The sequence below is a fragment of the Condylura cristata genome, unplaced genomic scaffold, assembly GCF_000260355.1.
Source record: "Condylura cristata isolate star-nosed mole 26May11 unplaced genomic scaffold, ConCri1.0 scaffold00002, whole genome shotgun sequence".
In the NCBI taxonomy this organism is placed as follows: Eukaryota; Metazoa; Chordata; class Mammalia; order Eulipotyphla; family Talpidae; genus Condylura; species Condylura cristata.
Window position 1 is genome coordinate 19958997 of NW_004567103.1, and position 19518 is coordinate 19978514.

The 19518-nt window shown below is 35.9% G+C and overlaps 1 protein-coding gene across 1 annotated transcript in view; it reads right to left on the reverse strand.

The window, feature by feature from the left end:
* Positions 1-298: 298 nt before the first annotated feature.
* Positions 299-19518, reverse strand: part of PIKFYVE (phosphoinositide kinase, FYVE finger containing) — a 77432-nt gene continuing 58212 nt past the window's right edge. Inside the window, exons 30-42 of the mRNA XM_004674812.2 lie at positions 18577-18714; positions 17485-17605; positions 15556-15651; positions 11343-11426; positions 10386-10489; positions 9904-10068; positions 8418-8477; positions 7428-7604; positions 5829-5932; positions 5084-5212; positions 3324-3585; positions 2847-2921; positions 299-2311 (exon numbers count right to left, since the gene is read on the reverse strand). Coding sequence (XP_004674869.1) covers positions 2196-2311; positions 2847-2921; positions 3324-3585; positions 5084-5212; positions 5829-5932; positions 7428-7604; positions 8418-8477; positions 9904-10068; positions 10386-10489; positions 11343-11426; positions 15556-15651; positions 17485-17605; positions 18577-18714 — 1631 coding nt within the window. The 3' untranslated portion in view covers positions 299-2195. The remainder of the gene's footprint in view (positions 2312-2846; positions 2922-3323; positions 3586-5083; positions 5213-5828; positions 5933-7427; positions 7605-8417; positions 8478-9903; positions 10069-10385; positions 10490-11342; positions 11427-15555; positions 15652-17484; positions 17606-18576; positions 18715-19518) is intronic.

The following is a 19518-nucleotide window of genomic DNA, read 5'->3' on the forward strand; positions in this document are numbered from 1 at the left end:
GTTTTGAAAGGACAGATTACTTTTGCAAGGCAGCAACTACTCCTGTAGACTGCATTATACTGGAATTTTTTTTTTTTTTTAAAGATTTATTTATTTATGCATACAGAACTGGGGTACAGGCCAGAGGCAGAGGCTCGGGGCGGTGAGAGGCTTCGCCAGAGACAGAGTGGGGAGCAGAACAGGCAGACCAATGAAGTACACTGCTGAGGGGAGCAGCGGGCGGGTCAGGAGAGGTCTGCCACGCCATGTGGTCACCTCCGGGGCAGGCGGGAATCGAACTCATGGGGAAGTGGCTTTAGCTTTTCAGTGCAGTGCTTTAACCCGCTGCGCCACCAGGGAGGGCCATACTGGAATTTTTTAATCACAATATTCCGTAAGAGGCAAAAATAATTACTTCAAGTCATGGGCAAGGAGAACAAGATTATCATGACACCTTCTTGTCAGGGGCTACTCTAATGAAACATTCACAGTATATACCTGATGTTGATTGAGGCTAAAAGAAAGCCTAATTACAATCCCAGGAAGAAATTCTCCGACTGGAAGTTGAATGACTAGGATTGCAGGAAACAGACAGGTAAATAACCCTACCTATGTTGATAGAAATAATGAACAGGCACAATGATGTTTGCCTTCAAGTTGAGTGGTAAAACCCATTATTCGTGGACACACTGAAAAGTTACTAACGTTTCAACTACCTTCCACTTCAGTGCAGCTCCTTTACTTCCATATGAAAACTAAAATCACCGGTGTCTTGTATATTTTCAAAAGGCACACCACATGTTTTCTTAAAAAAGCAGGGGGTAGGTGGTGTGGGAGATACTTATCATCAGATAACTTAAGCCATGGTTCTAATCAACACCAATACTAAACTAATGCTTTCATTCCCTAAAGCAGGCTTTCCAAAATGTTCCCACTTCACATACTTAAAGAGTCTCTAACCCGAGTGTACCCAGATTTCTTTTTCTTATTGTGTGAAAGTAACAATAGAAATGTGCTATTACAGGAAGGCTAAAAAGAGTGGATCACTTCAGACTTTGTAAATCGCCAAACCACCTTGTTATAGAAAGAAGCCAAGAGGAAATATTTGGGGTTATCTTCTTTTATCAAAGAACTGTTTAGTACTTCTGGTTATTTTTTAAATAAATGAAAACTCTATTAAACAAGATGCTCCTATCTCATCTCTTAACACTTCTCAGTATTCAGAACTGGCCTAGAACCTGGTACAGAGAAGTTAGAAAACAGGAAAGGCTACACTGGAAACATCTTAATTTCACAGATGTCACCTAAATTGCTGTGTATATTTAAGAAGTTATTTTATGTCTACAGAAAAGTAAGTATTCCCCATCCATCTAATTGCTGTGATGGGATCTAGTTTATTTTTACATTAAAAAAGTCCTCCATTAATAATTTTCCATTTAGTTACTCTGGACTCATTTACTAAAGTTCCCCCCTAAAAGTGAGGGAAAAACCTAGAATTTAAACATGTGGAGGTAAGTGCAGCTTAACATTAATTGCACAAACAATGTAAACAAATTGAAAAAAGAGCTCAAGAAAAAGGCTTAAGTTAATGGATATAGCTTCCCATCATCTCGAGAAGCAAAGACAGAACTTGAAAAATATCAAACACACTAAAGACAGGGAAAATTACGGGACATGACAGGATTCTCAACTTTAGTCAAATTTCTCAATAAAATGAGAACAGATTATGTCGATCTGTTTAACAGGCTATTAACAATAATTCAGAATTGTTTTAATTCTACATAAGCAATACTAAATTGTTATGTAAGAAACACAAAACAAATTCACCAGTGGTACAAATAGTTGGTAAGTAATGAATGTGCCAGATGTGATGCCAGAAGAACCGTAAACTATGAGACATTGTTTTCTTAACTGGATTGTTAACAAATATGATTGCCCATTTTCACCCTATCTCCTCATTCTAACCATACAATTGTCACTGTCTCTTTGCAATGAATCCATATTTCAATTTAAGTGCAGCTTCCCAGCCTATGGCTAGCTAGTTCGCAGGTATAGCAAAAATGGAAGTGCAAATTCACAGTTTTAGCTGCAGAACTGAAAGGCCTTTGCATAAAGTGGTAAATGCAATAAAGAGATAAAACATGTAGCTTATTTTTGGTCCTTTGTTCCAACCCTTTTCCTTCATGGTCCATTTCAAAATATGTGCTTCATTCACTTCAACAATTCAGACCCAAACCTGTCCAGTGGTCTGGTACCATCAGGAAATACTTGTCCATGGCTTCACAAAATCTAGTCCTGTACAGTTCTGGAGAGACCACAGTTGGCATTTTACCTGATATATGAGAAAGAAAAAGGAAAAGAAAGCTGTTACGTAACTGATAGGACAAGTGACTTCAGCAACTATGTTCTTTCATGAAAACTACCACAAAGACACCCACGCCACAGCTGGCTCACAAAGGAGGCGGGGCACCCCCTGCCCTGTGAGAAAGCACCAGCCCATCCTGGCAGGACTATTTTAGAAGAATAACTCTTGCTTAGAGATGAGAAGTCTGACAGCACAAATAGGGCCAGCAGTATTCAGAATTTGGAAGATTCTGTGCTAAAGACACTTCTCAATCAGAACCTCTGGCCATTTTTTTCTTGAACTTTCCTTGTGAGGACCTTTGGCATTTTAACATACATAAACCCAAAATTTCTTCACGTAGGCAATTCCCTTTACTTGTTCATTTTGTTAGTGATAATGAAATCAAAGATAACTGCTTATTTTTTAGAATTTAAAAACGGTATCTACTTTTTTAAGTGTTAACATATTAAGAAAGACGTGAAGACAGTTTAAAGAGTAATAACCAAAGGAAAATTCTGCTTACCTTGTCCTCCTAAAATCCCTGTTGATTTCACAACCATCTCAAGCTTTTTGTCCCATGTAAATGTTCGAATATAATCTGTTTCAAAAGGCAAAATTAGCAGTAAGCCTTCCATTAATAAATACAAATAAATGACCACAGTAATTACTATTATTACTTCTACTATAGTTTCCTTTAACTGAATGCTGACAATATGCCAGGAGCTGCCCTATGAATGGGTTCTCCCTATTAAACCATTTAATCTGCACAGCACTTCACCAGGCTTCATTTATAAGAGACTTTTTGAATACAGAACTTCTTGGTAAAGACAATGAGAATGGAAATGAAGAAACTAAATAGAAGATACTACAGTTTAAAAAGGATTATTTTTAATATTCCAAGTGGAAGTTTAGAAAAATATCCCATAAGCTACTATGAGATCAGGCTCAGTAGTGTCATCAAGTTTCACTGTGGACGCTCACTCAGCGCTCACGGACTTACCTATAATTCCAACTACCAGTTCATTATTGGTATCATCTCGCCCAACCAGCAAGGAATAATCTATAATGAGGTGACTGGCAAGGAAATGGGAGTCGCTGCGGATTGAGGCTTTCAGCACAGCTTTGGAATGAGAACGGATATACAGAGGGTTATCTCGGACCATCTTTAAGAGATTTTCATCCAGCAGGACTACATCACAACTCTCTTTTCCAGTATCAGTTTTTACATTTCGATTCCTAAGTGAACCCTTCAAATCAAAAACCTAGCAGAAAGAAAATGCCTGTTATTTATGTGCAATTTGCTACAAATGATTCATTAAAGCAATCAAATTAAAAAGGCAGAAAGATTGTGTTGTTGCCACTGACATTACATATACTGTAGTTTTAAATTTAAAAATGCAACCATAATTAATGTCACTAAAAGCATGTAATATAGTTACATAACACATAAAATATGTGGTAATATAACTATCATGTGAAAGTCATACCTAGGTACCCAATTAATAAAACATTTCAGAAATACTGACTCATTTTATCAACTTTAGGAATATTAGCAAGGAACTCCAAAAGTATAAAATCAGATGAAAAGGGATCATTATATGGTGAAGACTTTCAGTAGTCAGCTTAATGTAGGATATGCACAGGCTGATTTTCAGTGATACACACACACCTGAAATTTCTATGTTATGATGTAATGTGACTTAAACTTAAAAATATATATTTATTGTTAAATCATAAATCAGTTGAAAAAACAGGTGTAAGTAGTCTTAAGAAATTTAAATTGTGCAACTACTATGATAATGTAGAAATTTGCCCTCCCTGATGGCACAACGGGTTAGGACACAGCACTGCAAGTGGCTGGCGGCAGCCACTTTAGTGCATGTTGGATCCCCACCCCGGAGGTGACCCACATGGGATGGCAGACCCGTATGTTGCTCCCCTCAGCAGTGTATTTTGTCAGTGGGCCTGTTCTGCTCCTCACTTTGTCTCAGGTGAATCCTCTCACCGCCCCTCCAGCTCTAGCCTGTACCCCAGTTCTGTACGCATAAATATTAAATCTTAAAAAAAAGAAAAAAATTCTAAAAACAAACAAAAAAAGAAATAACATTGTATCTCCAAGAAAAGCAACATACTCAAAGGTCAGAGGAGGTACAGACTAGAGCAGTGTGAACTGCTGAGTATTCTAGAAGCCAGTGCTAGTCAATCATCTGGCTCATGAGGACATAAGAGCTAGTGCCAGAATGTAAAATCAATTATATCATTATGTTCAGGGCTTTATTCAGCTGACATTTTTCTCAAAGCAAGACATTCTCAATGAAGAAAGCAGTTCAATGAACTAACTACAACTATCTTACCATATCCCAGAAATAATATAAGGAACAGGACTTTCAAGAGTACTGTTCTAAAAACTAGACCAACCTGAATTCTAGGAATAACTACATAACTATCACAAAGTACTTAACTTCCTTGGAATTCAAACTTTTTCATGTTTAAAATGAAGCTGATAGAAATAGATAGGTCTTTTGTTCTATAATTCTGTGTTTCTGGGATAATGAACATGTCAAATTTCAGGACCAGCCCACGATGTCCCTCTTTATTCTTTCCCATAGTACCAAACAAGTCAAAAGTTAAATTCGGCCCAGTAACCAAGGTTTAACATTTATTATTAAGTAAGATGCTAATCTCTGATTTATTATATTCAGGAAACAGTAGTACAAAGGCTTCGAGCAGCTAATGCTTCGCACAGTCCAATATCCTTACCTGTGCCATCTTTCTCCCATAGAAAAGATTTTCCATAACAAGGAGATCTAACTTCTTCTCAGTGTTGTTTTGAGAGTTTTTATAACCAATTCGGTAAACTCCAAGGATTTTTGCCAATGCAGTTGGCCTCTAATCAAGAAAAGGTAAGAGTAAATTCTTATCAAAAGGGATTATTTACAGCTCAGTAGAGATATGTGGATTATCCATGTAATCTCCAAATGTGATTTCCTAGTAATGTGATCAGTTAACAGACCTTGAAATAAATTCAAACCCTTGAATTTCAAGAACAAGTAAAGCAGCAATGCCAATAAAAATATTTGATTATTAACATTCTCCCAAAGGACAGCCCCTCACAGTTACTAAAATTCACAACTTTTACTATGTACTATAATTCCCCAGTAGCACACATTACACTATATACGAAAGCAAAGACCATGTCACTCCATGAAAAAGTCACAGCTAAATGACAAGTGGGTAAATGTGCTACTGGCTTCCTGTATTTCTCAGAAAGGGACCAATGCTCTTTTGTCAATACATATTTCAATTTACTATCTCAGCAGAAATACAAATTATCAAATGTGAAAGTATTTTCAACTAATCTTAATGTTTTTAATTACCTTTTACAGAAAACATAAGATCTTGAGTAACTTGCTCAAGATCTCTTGGGCTCTTCATTGGCCAGGGCAGGAAAGAGATTTTGAAATCACTGCATTCTATAGTACTAGTCAAAGTTTGAGGTTTGTACCTTTTGTTGAACAGCATTTGTAATATAATTGAAGTAGTGTGGTGCAAAGTCAAGGAAAGACTGGACTTCCAGACGAGGCATTTGCTTCAAAATGAATCTATCATCTAAAAGGCAAAAATTTCATAGGTTTATTCAATCATCATATATACTGAGGTAATCTGTAATAATCATTACAAGAATCTGAATAATCTGTTTCATGTTTTCAAGGAATAATTTCTGATACCACAGAAAAATATTGATCAGAACAAAGTACACAAATAATTGAAGGATTTCTGGAGATGGATGTAGTCCAGAAATCTCTACTTTTCAAAATACATCATAGCTAGAGTCGACAGTAAAACTTGGTATTAGCAACAGAAAATTCTATTTTAAACTACTAAATTAACTTTTATAAACTTTGTTAACAATCTTGCATGTCACAGATATGAAAAGTCCTTATCAAGCAACAACATTCCTTTGGCATTTTTTCAATTAATTTTTTCACTTTCAGTGCATATGAAGAATGGAATATGAAGTACAAATGGTTAAAATCTTCTGTAAAAATCTGTAGGTTAAGAACTTGGCCTTCTGGAACTCCCTGGTGGCCTACGGGTTAAATATCAGAGCTATCACCACGATAGCCTGAATTCAATCACTGGCCAGGATGATAACCCACATACAGTTCAGCAGACTTTCCACGTCTCATCTGCTGCTCCCCTCAACTGAATTTCAGTCAATCTGTCTGTTGTGTTCCCCATTCTGTCTCTGGTGAATCCTCTCACCCCCTGTACCTCTGGCCTTTACCCCAGTGGCAAACATTAAAAAAAAAAATAAAAAGAAGAACTTGGCCCTTCTATTTTCATGTTAAATATTCTATTTTTATCTTTCTTTTATCACTCTGAAGTATTTTTTTGAATTTTCTAAAAGTTATTTGTTACTATTCATACTTGGAAAACTCAGGACAAGACAGCTTAATAAGGATTTGATTAGTATTTGACTCTCACTGCATACCATGTATATTCTTTTAAATATTTTGATTACATCCTCTCAAACAGCTCTGGCCAAAACCTCTATTGCTAAGTTAAATGGAAGTGGTGATAATGGCATTCTTGTCTTGTTCTTGATCTTTAAAACATAAAAACCAAGGCGCATGTCACATGCCTTTCAGTATCCAAGTCCAGATGCCAGTCAAGGTCATGCGAGACCTATGCCAGCAAAACGTAAAACAGAAAGTGTTGCCAGCTGACAATACCAAACTACCCCAGTTTAAGAGATTGATTATCTGAAGGAATGAGGTGGGTAATATTTAGTCAGTAAATGACTAAAGAGGCCTTCTGGAACTCCCCAGTGGTGCAGCGGGTTAAAGCACAGCACTAAGAAGCTAAAGCCACTTCAGCATGAGTTCGATCCCCACCTGCCCTGGAGGTGACCCACATGGCGCAGCAGACCTCTCCTGACCAACCTGCTACTCCCCTCAACAGTGTACTTCATTGATCTGCCTGTTCTGCTCCCCATTCTGTCTCTGGTGGGTCCTCTCACCCTCCACATCTCTGGCCTATACCCAGTTCTGTATGAATAAATAAATAAATCTTTTAAAAAAAAATTACTAAAGAGACTCACCTTCAGTGGCATAGAAAGCTGCTCCTGATTTACCTCCTCGGGCCTGCCAAGGAGACGAGTGGGAAAGGGAACGAATAAAATCTTCCTCACTGCTGCCCAGAATCACCTCACGCATCTTATGAAACTCTCCCGCATAGTAGAGTCGACAGTAAAACTTGGCGTTAGCATCAGAAAATTCTATAGACAGAAGTGTTCAAAAACAAAAACAGTCAACTTTTATGAATCAGAAGTACCTATTCCTTCTTATCCACTCCTACCTTCACCAAACTTTACAATTTAATTTTCTTCGTGGTATCACTTTTTCATGGTAAGTCTATAATTCTGTTAAATAATATTCAGGAGGATTAGAGGCATCTGATGACTGCCATTACATATTGTCCAAAAAATCAAACACAAAATAAGACTCATTTTTAATTTAACTCTAGTTACTAAATATTCATCAGTGTACTTTCTACTTCTTATATTTGGCTATACGTATTTCTGTGGAAGGTACATTTCTGGCACCTATATACACACAGCCTAGACTCTGTTATTCTAGATTACATAATTATTATTGAAACAAAATTAGTAGGCAACCAGAAATAAGAGCCATTCTGCAAGGGAGGGAGAGGAAAAGGGATCAAAACAGGGGAGAGAGGAGCACAAGGGACTATGATGATGGCTCATGGGTGAACTAGTGGAGGGAATGTTATAGGAAATACACAATGATGTAAAAGATATAAATAAATTATTAAAAGAAATAAAATTAAATCAAGTCATAAGCTCTCAATTTAATAATTGAATAGTTTTAATAAAATTTTTGCAAATAAAATTTCTTTATTAATAATGAATATTTAAAACTAAATTACTGACTGAAAATAAACCTCACATCAGCACAAATTATTTATTTCAATAAATACAGCATTTATCTACTATAAAGTCAGAACTCTCATATAATAGTTTGCTCAATTACAGTCCCTGCCCACAACCCCATAGCATTTTCATACTTACGAAGTTCCACATGAGGATTTGTGAGCTGTTTCTTTTGTGTATCTCCTCCATCTACCTCATCTAAAAGGTTTAATATTATTAATACAGTCAAAATTTTAAATAGGTATCAACTCACTGTATCTATTCTTTCCCCTGATATAACAATAAAAACTAACAGATCAACTCTTACCCTAATCAAGTCACAAACATTAGATACATAATTACCCAGTGTAGACTGTAATAATAAAATATATGTAACTTTGAAAAGATCAAATTTTAGATTTACAAAAAGTAGAGTGCAGAGTAAATAAGTTTTTTCTCACATTTACATGATTTCTATGATAACAATATACTAAATCAGCTCTTTATACATAGTTTACAATTTTTTTGATTTTGTAAATTTTTGGTATAATGCTGGTTTGTAACATAAGTTTCAGCTATGCAGAATTATGGTTCGGTATCTTTTTAGATTACATTATTGTAATGTACATGGCTAGTTTTCAACGACTTCTTTATCAGAATTTACAGCCACTTTTTCCAGCATTAATTCTGCTCCAATAGTTGGTGATGTCTTCTTTATCATTCACTAAGATACACATGTATATACAGAATATACTGGTGTCTACTTCAGTTCTTTTCTGTATTTGACTTATCTGTACAGCGCACCTACTGCTATTTAAGTATTGTGGATTTACAATACATTTAGTATCTAGAGCAAATCACCCTCTAAATTCCCTCTAAATTTTTTTAAATACCAATACCTTCTAAGGACCACAGCATAAGAATCTGAGGCCAATAGCAGTCTACAGGATACTAAACACATATATTAATTACTAATGAAAGTTATTAGGCATTTGCTATTTTTTTAACCTACTAATTCATGATCTAACCTAAGGATCTCCAAACTACTTCTGTAAAGGGTTAGATGGTATTTTCCTTAGTCTCAACTAGTCAACTTACCAATATAACGCAGAAGCAGTCAGATAAAAAGTAAATGAAAGGTTGTGCCTTATATTCCAACACAACTTGATTTACAAGAACAGGTCAATATAATTTGAGTAGACATATTTTTTAAACATTAAAATATAGGTGGACAGCCACCTTCATCTTAGCTGCAGTTGAAGTTATAAAGTTACAGGGAGCTAAGTAAAAGAAATACCAAAGGAGGAAGTGAAATGAAAACACCTAAATGTATACTATGAATTACACACCCTTCACAAGTATGTCACTCAATCCTTAGTAAACCAAAGAGAACACTGCTTTTGTCAATTTACAGGTATCAAACTATGGATTTTTGAGTCTACCACACAGTAAGCTGTGGGATGACACCTAAAACCAGTTAGACTCTCCAGGCACCAAGCTGTTTTTACCCCACCACCGAGTGAGAAGAAAGGGAATGCCTCCCTGGTTTTAGCAGTAAGAATGATCTACTTAAGGCTTAAGGAACAGAAGCAACTAAAATAAATAAATCAAAGCCTATAATATACATTGGTCTCCTTTAACACACCTTGAGGCTCAATGCCTTGATTCTCCGTCCCCTCCTTGCCCGTCTGCCCAACCTGGTAGTAAGCACTATCTGCTCCACGTAAGGTCTCTCTTTTCTGGGAAGAGAGATCGGGGCTTTTCCCTGCTGTCCCCCGGAAGAAGGACAACATTCCAGAAGCCTTTTTGGCTAAAAATAAGAGGTAACATATTAATTTTATGTGCAGGTCACTGCAGGTGTAAAAATAAAAATTTTCAATTCATTCCTTGGTTAGCAGTAACCATTTTATCAGGGCAAAAAAACACGAGTAACACTGATACTTGTATTTGTGTTAAATAGGTGCAAAAGAGGATATGCAAAACTTTTTAAATGCACATTATATTTTAACAACCAGAAATAATAAATCCTTGTCAGACAGCATTTCTTATTTAATGTGTTCCCCTCTTCAAACCACAATCATGAACAAAACAGATAATAGACAGCTACTTCTCCATTTGTAATCTTACTTGGTTGTGGTTGTGGTTCTGCTTCTGCTGCACGGTTTGTCTGTCCTCCACCAATGTCAGGTATTCTAATAGGGCTGTTACTCTTTGGTCTGCTGTCTAAAGCACTAAAATGAGAAACAAAGGAAATGTTGGTTTGATACTATTCAGACAGAAAATAGGAAGTACTCTGATTGCTACACTACTCCTGAGCTAGCCCTCCTACCGTATCAGAAATTTGATGCCTAATGTATATAAAAAGATTAGAAGGTGAAAGAAAATGCCTTGAGATGTCTACTGGACTTAAGAAAAAGAATACAAAATGTTATAAAGGTATACGGAAAAATATATGAAAGCACAGGCTTTTATAATACTTTTAGCAAGTCCATTTGAGTAATATCAGCACCTATGAGTCAACAATTACAGCAAATGCCACTCTCTTATTTCTCATGCTAGCCACCATAATATATCGTTTAGAACAAGCTTTATGTTAGCAAAGTTGGTAAATCTATTTCGGTAAGAATTACAATAAGCATATGACAATTTCTGTCTAAATGTTTAAGATACTGAACATACTAAAAGAGCTATTAGGGTTTTTTTTTTAATTTAACTATTAGGATCTTTAATTATTACAAAGAATTCACAAACACTTTAAACTACAAAGCCAATCAATAGCTTACTAATTTGACAAGTTGCTATTTCTAAAGGAAAATAATAAAGAAAAGTATAAATGTTGAGTTTAAATCTTCAGTATACACTAAGCTTTTGTGACAATTACTATAAGTGTATGTCAGGGGCTATTTAAGGCCTTTGGTAAGCTTAAAATATTATCCTATCAGTTACTGGCTAAAATATGAGTGCCACTATCTGTATCCTGTAAACATTCATACTAATACTATGCTATAATAAAACTGAAGCATAAATATTTAGAAAATGATGACAAAGCTGAATTAAAATAGATTCTACTCAATCAAGGATCACCTATTTGTTGGAAGCCCTTCTTCAGCACTGTTCCGCAGAGTCGCTTTGGACAATTCCTCTAAGGCATTTCGGTATTCTTTACAACTTAGGGTAGAAATAGTTTGAAAAATGTTAAACATTAAGTTCTTCTTCTCAGATCAAGCATATGCTTTAGAATAATTTTTGCATGATAGTGCCCATAATTAAACAAATACATTTGAGTTAACAAAAAGTTATCAAATAGACATTTCATGAAGATGGTCAATGTCTTCACAGACCATACAACAAAAACATGACCCAACACATAAGTCAGTATCAAGATCCTTAACTGTGATTATAAAAGCTTATATGCTAACATTTAGATCAAATGTCTTCAGGGGCTGAACAGGTAATTGAAAAGTGGAAAAACCTTAAGAGTTTAACATAATAGGGAGGAAAGAAGCTTGAAAATGATTTTCTACTTAATGGCACTGAATTTTAAAGAAAAAATTGTTTCTTATGTTGCACTGGCAAAAAAAAAAAAATCAACTTTTGGCCTAGAACTCTGGGAGCCCTCACAAACAACCTTTACATACAACAGATGTCAGAGATCAAAACACCTCAGGTGTTCAGGCACACTTCACTTTATTGCACCTCACATGTAACACATTTTTTTATAGCTTGAGATTTGCGGCAACCCTAGGTTGAGCAAGCTGATGGGCACCGTTTTCCTTGCAGCCTGTGCTCACTTCATGCCTGTGCCACATTTTGCTAATTCACAATGTTTCAGTTTCACTGCTATTCTACCTGTTATTGTTATTTTTGATCAGTAATCTCTGATGTTACTATTGCAGTTGTTTTGGGGTGCCATGAACCGCACCAGATAGGACTGCAAACTTAATTGATAAATGTTTTTCTGACTGCTTCTGACTGGCCGTTGCCCCAGGAAACTTCTTATTCCCTGATTCATAACAATATTGAAGTTGGGCAAATTAATAACCCTACAAAGGCCACTGAGTGTTAATGTGAAAGAATCATGTCTTTCAAGTCATCAAAAAGCAGAAATAATTAAGATTAGTAAGGAAAGCACATTGAAAGCCAAGACAGGCTGAAAGTTAGGCCTCTTGCCAAAGAGCCAAATTGTGAATATGAGGGAAAAGTTTTATTGCTGTTGTTTTAGTAGTAAGTAAAAATGCATTTATTTAAAAATACTGGAGAACTGTAACTCAGGAAGCTCAGGTTCAGGTTAGAAATCCAAAATACGGTACACAAAGTTTGAGAGTTTTACATGTGGGGCAGGTGAAAGTATGAAGTTCTAGATAACAGCAGAAAAGGAGTCATAAGGTAAAAATGGTAAAATGAAAAGGGTCACCACATATAAGTAAATTCTCTTTATACTCAGAAAGGAGATCTTAAAGGAAATTAGCTGTGCTATCCCAGGGAACATGCAAATGACAAAAAAGCAAAAGGCCTTATTGCTGAGATGGAAGAAATTTTAGTGATCTGGGCCAAAGGTCAAGCCAGTCAGCAACATTTCTTAAGCCAGAGCCTAATCCGGAGCAAGAGGCTACTTTTTTCAACTCTATGAAGACAGACAGGTGAGGAAGCTGCAGGACAACAGATTGAAGTTAGCAGAGGTTGAAACTTAAGAGAAAATGTCTCTGAAACATAAAAGTGCAAGCAAAGCAACGAGTGCTGATGTAGAAGTTGCAGCAAGTTATCCAGAAGATCTAGTTTAGATCACCAATGAAAGGTGGTTAAATAAACAGATTTTCAATGTAGACAAGACAGCTTTTTACTGGAAGATTCCATCTTGGACTTTCTTAGCTGGAGAGGAAATCAATGCCTGGCTTCAAAGCTTCAAAAGATGAGCTGACTTTCTTGATAGGGACTAATGCATCTGGTGATTAGAAACTGAAACCAATGTTTTTACCATTCTAAAAACACTAGAGCCCATAAATACTACTCTTAGTCTGCCTCTGCTCTACTGAAGGAACAACAAAGCCAGCATGACAGATCTGTTTATAATGGTTCACTAAATATCTTAAGTCTACTGTCTATACTTATTGCTCAGAACAAAAGATTCCTTTCAAAATATTACTGCTCCTTGACAGTGCACCTGGTTACCCAGAGTCTGATGGAGAGTACAGGAAGCTAAATGCTGTTTTCATGCCTGCTAATACAACACCCATTCTGCAGTCCTTGGACCAATGAGTGACTTTGTCTTTCAAGTTTTTTTTAAGAAATTTCATAAGGTTATAGCTGCCATAAATAGTAATCCTTCTAAAGGATCTGGACAAAGAAGAAAATAAACTTTCTATAAAGGAGTTACTGTTCCAGATGTTCTTAAAGATATTTGTGATTCACAGGAATAGTTTACATTATCAACAATAGTAGGAGTTTGGGAGAAGTTGATCCAAACTTTATAGACGATGGGAGGGTAGAGTTCAAGGTTTCCATATAGGAAGAAACTTTCCCAGATGTGATGGAAACAGAAGAGAACAAGAGTTAAAAGTGGGGCCTCTGAATAGCATGAGCCTACACCTCAAAATCATACACAGTGCTGTAACATTACCTCAATAACGAAAAAAAGTGGAACCTAAGGATATGACTGAATCATTTGAATCTCACAAAATTTGAAAAAAGGAGTAGTTTCTTTGTATGGATAAGCAAAAGAAGTAGTTTCTTGAGATAGATTTGATTCCTGAAGATACTGCAAATGTAGAAATGACAACAAAGGCTCTACAATATTACATACATTTAGTTGATAAAGCAGTAGCATAGTTTGAGAAGACTGGCTCCAACTTGGAAAGAAGTTCTAGCATAGGTAAAGTATTATCAAACACTTTTCTGTGTACTACACAGAAACCTTTCGTTAAAGAGTCAATCGATTCATTAACGTCTTATTTTAAGAAACTGCATAACCACCCTAAACTTCAGCTATCACCCTTCTGATCAATAAGCAGTCATCACATGAACACAAGACCCTTCATTAGCAAAAATATTACAACCCCCCAAAAGTGTAGGTCTGACAGTTAGCATTTTCTAGTAATGAACTATTATTAAAGTGAGCACATTTTGTTTAGATATAGTACTGTTAAACACTTAAAAGACTACACTATAATATAAACATAATTTTATATGCCTTGAGAAACCAGTATTCATCTGTCTTTCGTTACTGTGATATCCCTTTTATTGCAGTTGTCTGGAGTCAACCGGACAGTATTTCCAAGGAATGCTTGTGTTATTTTCCCAAGACATGAGAAAAATGTGACCTCAATTAGAATAACTGCTTTGTAATAGTACAAAAAGTATTTTAAAGTTGGTTGATTTTCCTACCTTTCTTTATCTCTTATAGTAGTAAGAATAAGCAATAAAAAAACAAATACTATCTTCAAAAAGGCCCAAAGTCATAGTAAAAGTTTTATCATGTGAAATTTAAAAGAAAAATATCTCAGTGTCTAAACAGTAACCTCTGAACTCCATAAATACTGACGCATATAAACCTATTCTCATTCTCTTCTTATATATGCCATATTTGATATGTCACACAATACAGGCATTCAAATATTTGCTGGGTAGGTGGACTCCTTGTACCCAGTAAACAAAAATGAAAATTAAATTTTAATACTTTCCAACAGAAAAAAAATGTTTTAGATACCTTAGATTTTACTTAAATAAAAGTTCAGACAATGTCAGTATTAAAAAGTTGTGTTCTTTTAGACATAAGATACATTTCGTGGCACATATTTAAGGCACATAATAGCTCAGTCATATAAACTGAAACATCAAAAATGTCTATGGGTTAAAACATAGGAACAGCATTACTCAAGTAAGGAAATTTTACCTGGTATGGGAAGCAGCAAAGAAATAAATAAAAAGTACAAAAAAGATATTTAGATGACATAAGGCACATATATTCCAAGTAATATGTCAGTACATAGAAAGAAAGGATAAAGTGGATACATTAATGAGAGAACACGGTTACAGGATATAAGGACTAATAAATAACTTCCCTAATCAAGCTTTAGGAGCTTGCATAGGACTCATCCTGCACCCCCTTCTTTGGGTACAGAATACATTTTCAGACATAAAGAGAAAAAGTTATCATTCCCAAAAAAGATATACTTTTGCTTTTACTTAATCATTTTGCTCTACTGTATGGGAAAGAGCTCAGTTAATTAATCAAATAATTAATAAGCAATAATAAATTATAGATGTATAAATTCAGGTGAGGAAGTCCCATGAATAATACCTGAGAGCAAAGGCAATGATGGAGCTGGGTTCCTTCTCACAGACAGCAATGGGGACCCGTTCATGTTCGTACATTAAGTAGTGTTTATCTGGATCACTGTTAAAAATTTTAAATTTAGCATAAATGAGAAAAAGTTGGCAGAAACTACATATAAGTAAACTTTAAGCTAACTAAATACTGCATAATTATGAAAATTTAAGTAAGCCAAAATTTTGCAAAATTTGCATCAAAAAAAGCCAAATAAAAGTTATAAAAATAAGTTTTTGAATGCTATTAAAGAAATTATCAGAATTGGTTTTCAAATCAGAGCCTTCTGGAAAAATCACTCCCAATAAAGTTTTGCATCTATCCCTATGCCTATTAATCACAAAAAGATTTACAATGAATGGCAAAAGTATAAAAGGTCTTGAAAGAAGTTGTCTAGAATCTGTAGAGATACACTACTAGTCCAATAAATACCATAATACAGTCACTCTGCTACAATCACATAGAAACTCAATGTTGTGGCTCAATTTTCATCCAAATCTTGCTCCCCCACATCTACTTCAAGCTTCTTGGGACATATTAATTCTTTTACCTAACAGTTACCTACAGAGCACTTAAGCTGTCAGACATACAATATCAAGAAAAACTATTTCTAAACATCAACATACACAAGATGTCAGCTTACAACAATGAAAAAAACAGACATGGTAGAATTTATAATGGGGTAAAGAAATAAATAACCCTACAAATAAATATAATCATCTTTTGTGATCAGTGCCATGGGGAATCATGGGAGCTAAGGGAGGAAAGTAAGGGCAGGTGCAAAGGGTCTCAGCCCAGTCAAGACACTAAGGTACTCAAGTGTGAGGCAGAGAAACCAGGGACCTCATACTATGGCACAGAATGTGCAGGACACCACATTGTAAGAGATGCTACTTGTCCCCTCCCATACTCACCTCCTGAGATTAGCAATTTTTCCTTATTAATCTTTTTGTACAACCCGAGGGACTAGGCACTTATTAAGAGCTTAAATATTGATTGAATAAAAAATACATAAGTGACTTAAAAACAACGGTTCTGGGCCCTCCCTGGTGGTGCAGCGGGTTAAAGCACAGCAATGAGAAGCTAAAGCCACTTCAGCATGAGGTGGATCCCCGCCTGCCCTGGAAGCGACCCACATGGCGCAGCAGACCTCTCCTGACCCGCCCACTGCTCCCCTCAGCAGTGTACTTCCTCAATCTACCTGTTCTCCTTCTCACTCTGTCTCTGGTGAATCCCCTCACCACCCATGCACCTCTGGCTTGTACCCCAGCTCTGTATGCATAAATAAAAAAATCTTAAAAAAAAAAAAAAACGGTTCTTATTAACAAATGTTCACCTTTTAGATATAGTAATACCACTGCAAGGAGCAACATCTCACAGCTGCAAAGGCCAACAAAATGGAATAAAAACAAATTTGCATAGTCTATATTCCTTCTCACACTGAGTTAAGTCCCGTACCAAGAAGATCACATGAAAACTTGTGTACAGATCACTGTAATTCATCACCACCACTACTATAATAGTGCCAAGTCACAGCCAATGACTGGATTAGTAGTAGCATTCTCATATACTATCAGCTACATGCTCTTCAGATTATGAGCTCTAGAGATGTAGCAGTGTATCCTTTATCAACACAATTATTTTCTGGCCAGCAAAATTAATAATTAAATTACATTAGTATTTTCTCATTCACTCATTTACCACATAAGGATTATGTTTTACAAATTACACTATAATTTGTTGTACAAATTACACTTTTCCACTATGATCAAGTGTAACTCAGGACTGAAAAATACAGATATTCGGTCAAATAATCACATTTAAATATGTACAGTAATCTAGAGATTTTTTTAATAAGTTAAAAAAAAAACCTCGACAACCACTGAGTTTTATAATACTTACAAAGGAAATGGTATAGGGTTATAGCTATTTCCTGGAAGCAAATTTGCAAAGATGGCTTTCATAGTTGATTTTTCCTTCACCTGACTGTCTGTGGATCCCAACAAATGTCCATCAAACACATCTACAATGAAAAATGTTCTGTTTAAATTTTAATGTTCAAGAAGAGGAAAAAGGGTAAAGTATGACCTTTCTTTTCTTTTGGGGAACACACACGTATGCAAACCACAACGGCCAGTTATGTTGTAACACTTCTGATCTAGGAATTCTGGTTCTTATAGGCTGAAACAGGAAGCAAAGGCAACGTAATAGCATATACTCCAAGCGGCACCTTTTTTTAACATCTTAACATCTCTGAAAATGAGATCGTCCTAAAATAAGACTGCTTATCACAGGGACCAGGCAGGAGTCACAAGGGAATTACTGGCTGAATATGCAGGAACCCAAGACACTGCTGTTCACACTGCCACATGAATTCATAAAATGCACTGTGGCCATTACATTTGTGTTTAACTGTTTAATTAAAGAACTTAATTTTTTAAGTTTATATTAAAATTAAGTAGTTATTGCTGAACCCAAAAGCAAAACAGAAAGAAAGAAGGTATATGGATCACACTGCCACACTGCCACATCAATTCATAAAATGCACTGTGGCCATTACATTTGTGTTTAACTGTTTAATTAAAAAACTTAATTTTTTAAGTTTACATTAAAATTAAGTAGTTATTGCTGAACCCAAAAGCAAAACAGAAAGAAAGAAGGTATACATCTGCTAATAGCGAAACAAACATCTGTTGTTGGGGAAATGGCTGTAAATTGCTGCTATTTTCTTTACAAGGCAAAAACCACGACTTTATGGGACTTACAGAAAAGAAAGTAATGTTCAAAAAGTAGATGGAGCTGACTGATACTTTGTTACTGAGATGCTCTCATGTCAAGTAGAGTGACTGAAGAAGTGATATGGTAAAAACGATCTGATGAAACACTTTCAGTAAGCAGAGAACTATGAAGTGTCCAGGGCTAAAAGAGCATCTGTCTGAGCATTAGCAGGCTTCTCTTAATGGGACGCCGTACAATGCAGGCCACTCACTGTACCTTCCGAACTGCTGGCTGTATCGAGCTCGGGAGGCACCCCTGCTGACTGCTCAGGCATGACTTCAGGTGGAGTGGGCAGCTGGAGATGGGTGGAGCTGCTGGAGCTCTGGCTGGATAGGGTGGTTAAGAAGCGGTCCTCTAGGGAAAAACACACACTGCAATGAGTCACTTTAAAACATCAAGTCCATTCCTAGTCCCAAAGAAATAAAAATGCCAGCTCACATTCCACTTCCTAAACCAAAGAATTTTAGCATCTTAAACAGTATTTGCCATCTTAGCACATGTTTCAGAAATAGACAGGGTACCACAATCAACTTGTAGCGACAGTGACAGCTCTGTGATGTCACCCAAATCTGACTTCTAGCTCATTAAACTAAAGAGAGAATAAAAAACACGAGTAGGGAAAAACCACATGCTCATTATCAAGGGCAAAGATTAATTTAACTGTAATAGAATTATGAGTTGCACTCTTGTTCTATAACAAGTCTAGCCAAATATCCTTACAAATTTTCTAGGCTGGTCCCAAAGAATTCCCGTGGAAGACAGTTTAAGTTTGAAAAAGATTTTAGTGACACAAAAACATAAACGTTCTAAGTTTTTGCCGTAAAATCTGGGAACTGACTTAGTAATGATCAATTTCCTTTTTTCTGTCTGTTCTTCCCCTAACAGAAGCTTTCTCTATAGTGTAGTGCTATATCCTAATTTATCTTTTTGCAATATATTTGAGCATAATTTTAAGCTAACAGTACTACAAATTTTCTACAGATAGGAAAAAAGAAAGCTATGAAAAAATGCATCAGAAAAAAGTCTCAAAATAATAGTTTTAAAAAACTAGACATTAGGCCCTCCCTGGTGGTGCAGCGGGTTAAAGCACTGCACTGAGAAGCGAAAGCCACTTCCGTATGAGTTCGATTCCCGCCTGCCCGGGAGGTGACCACATGG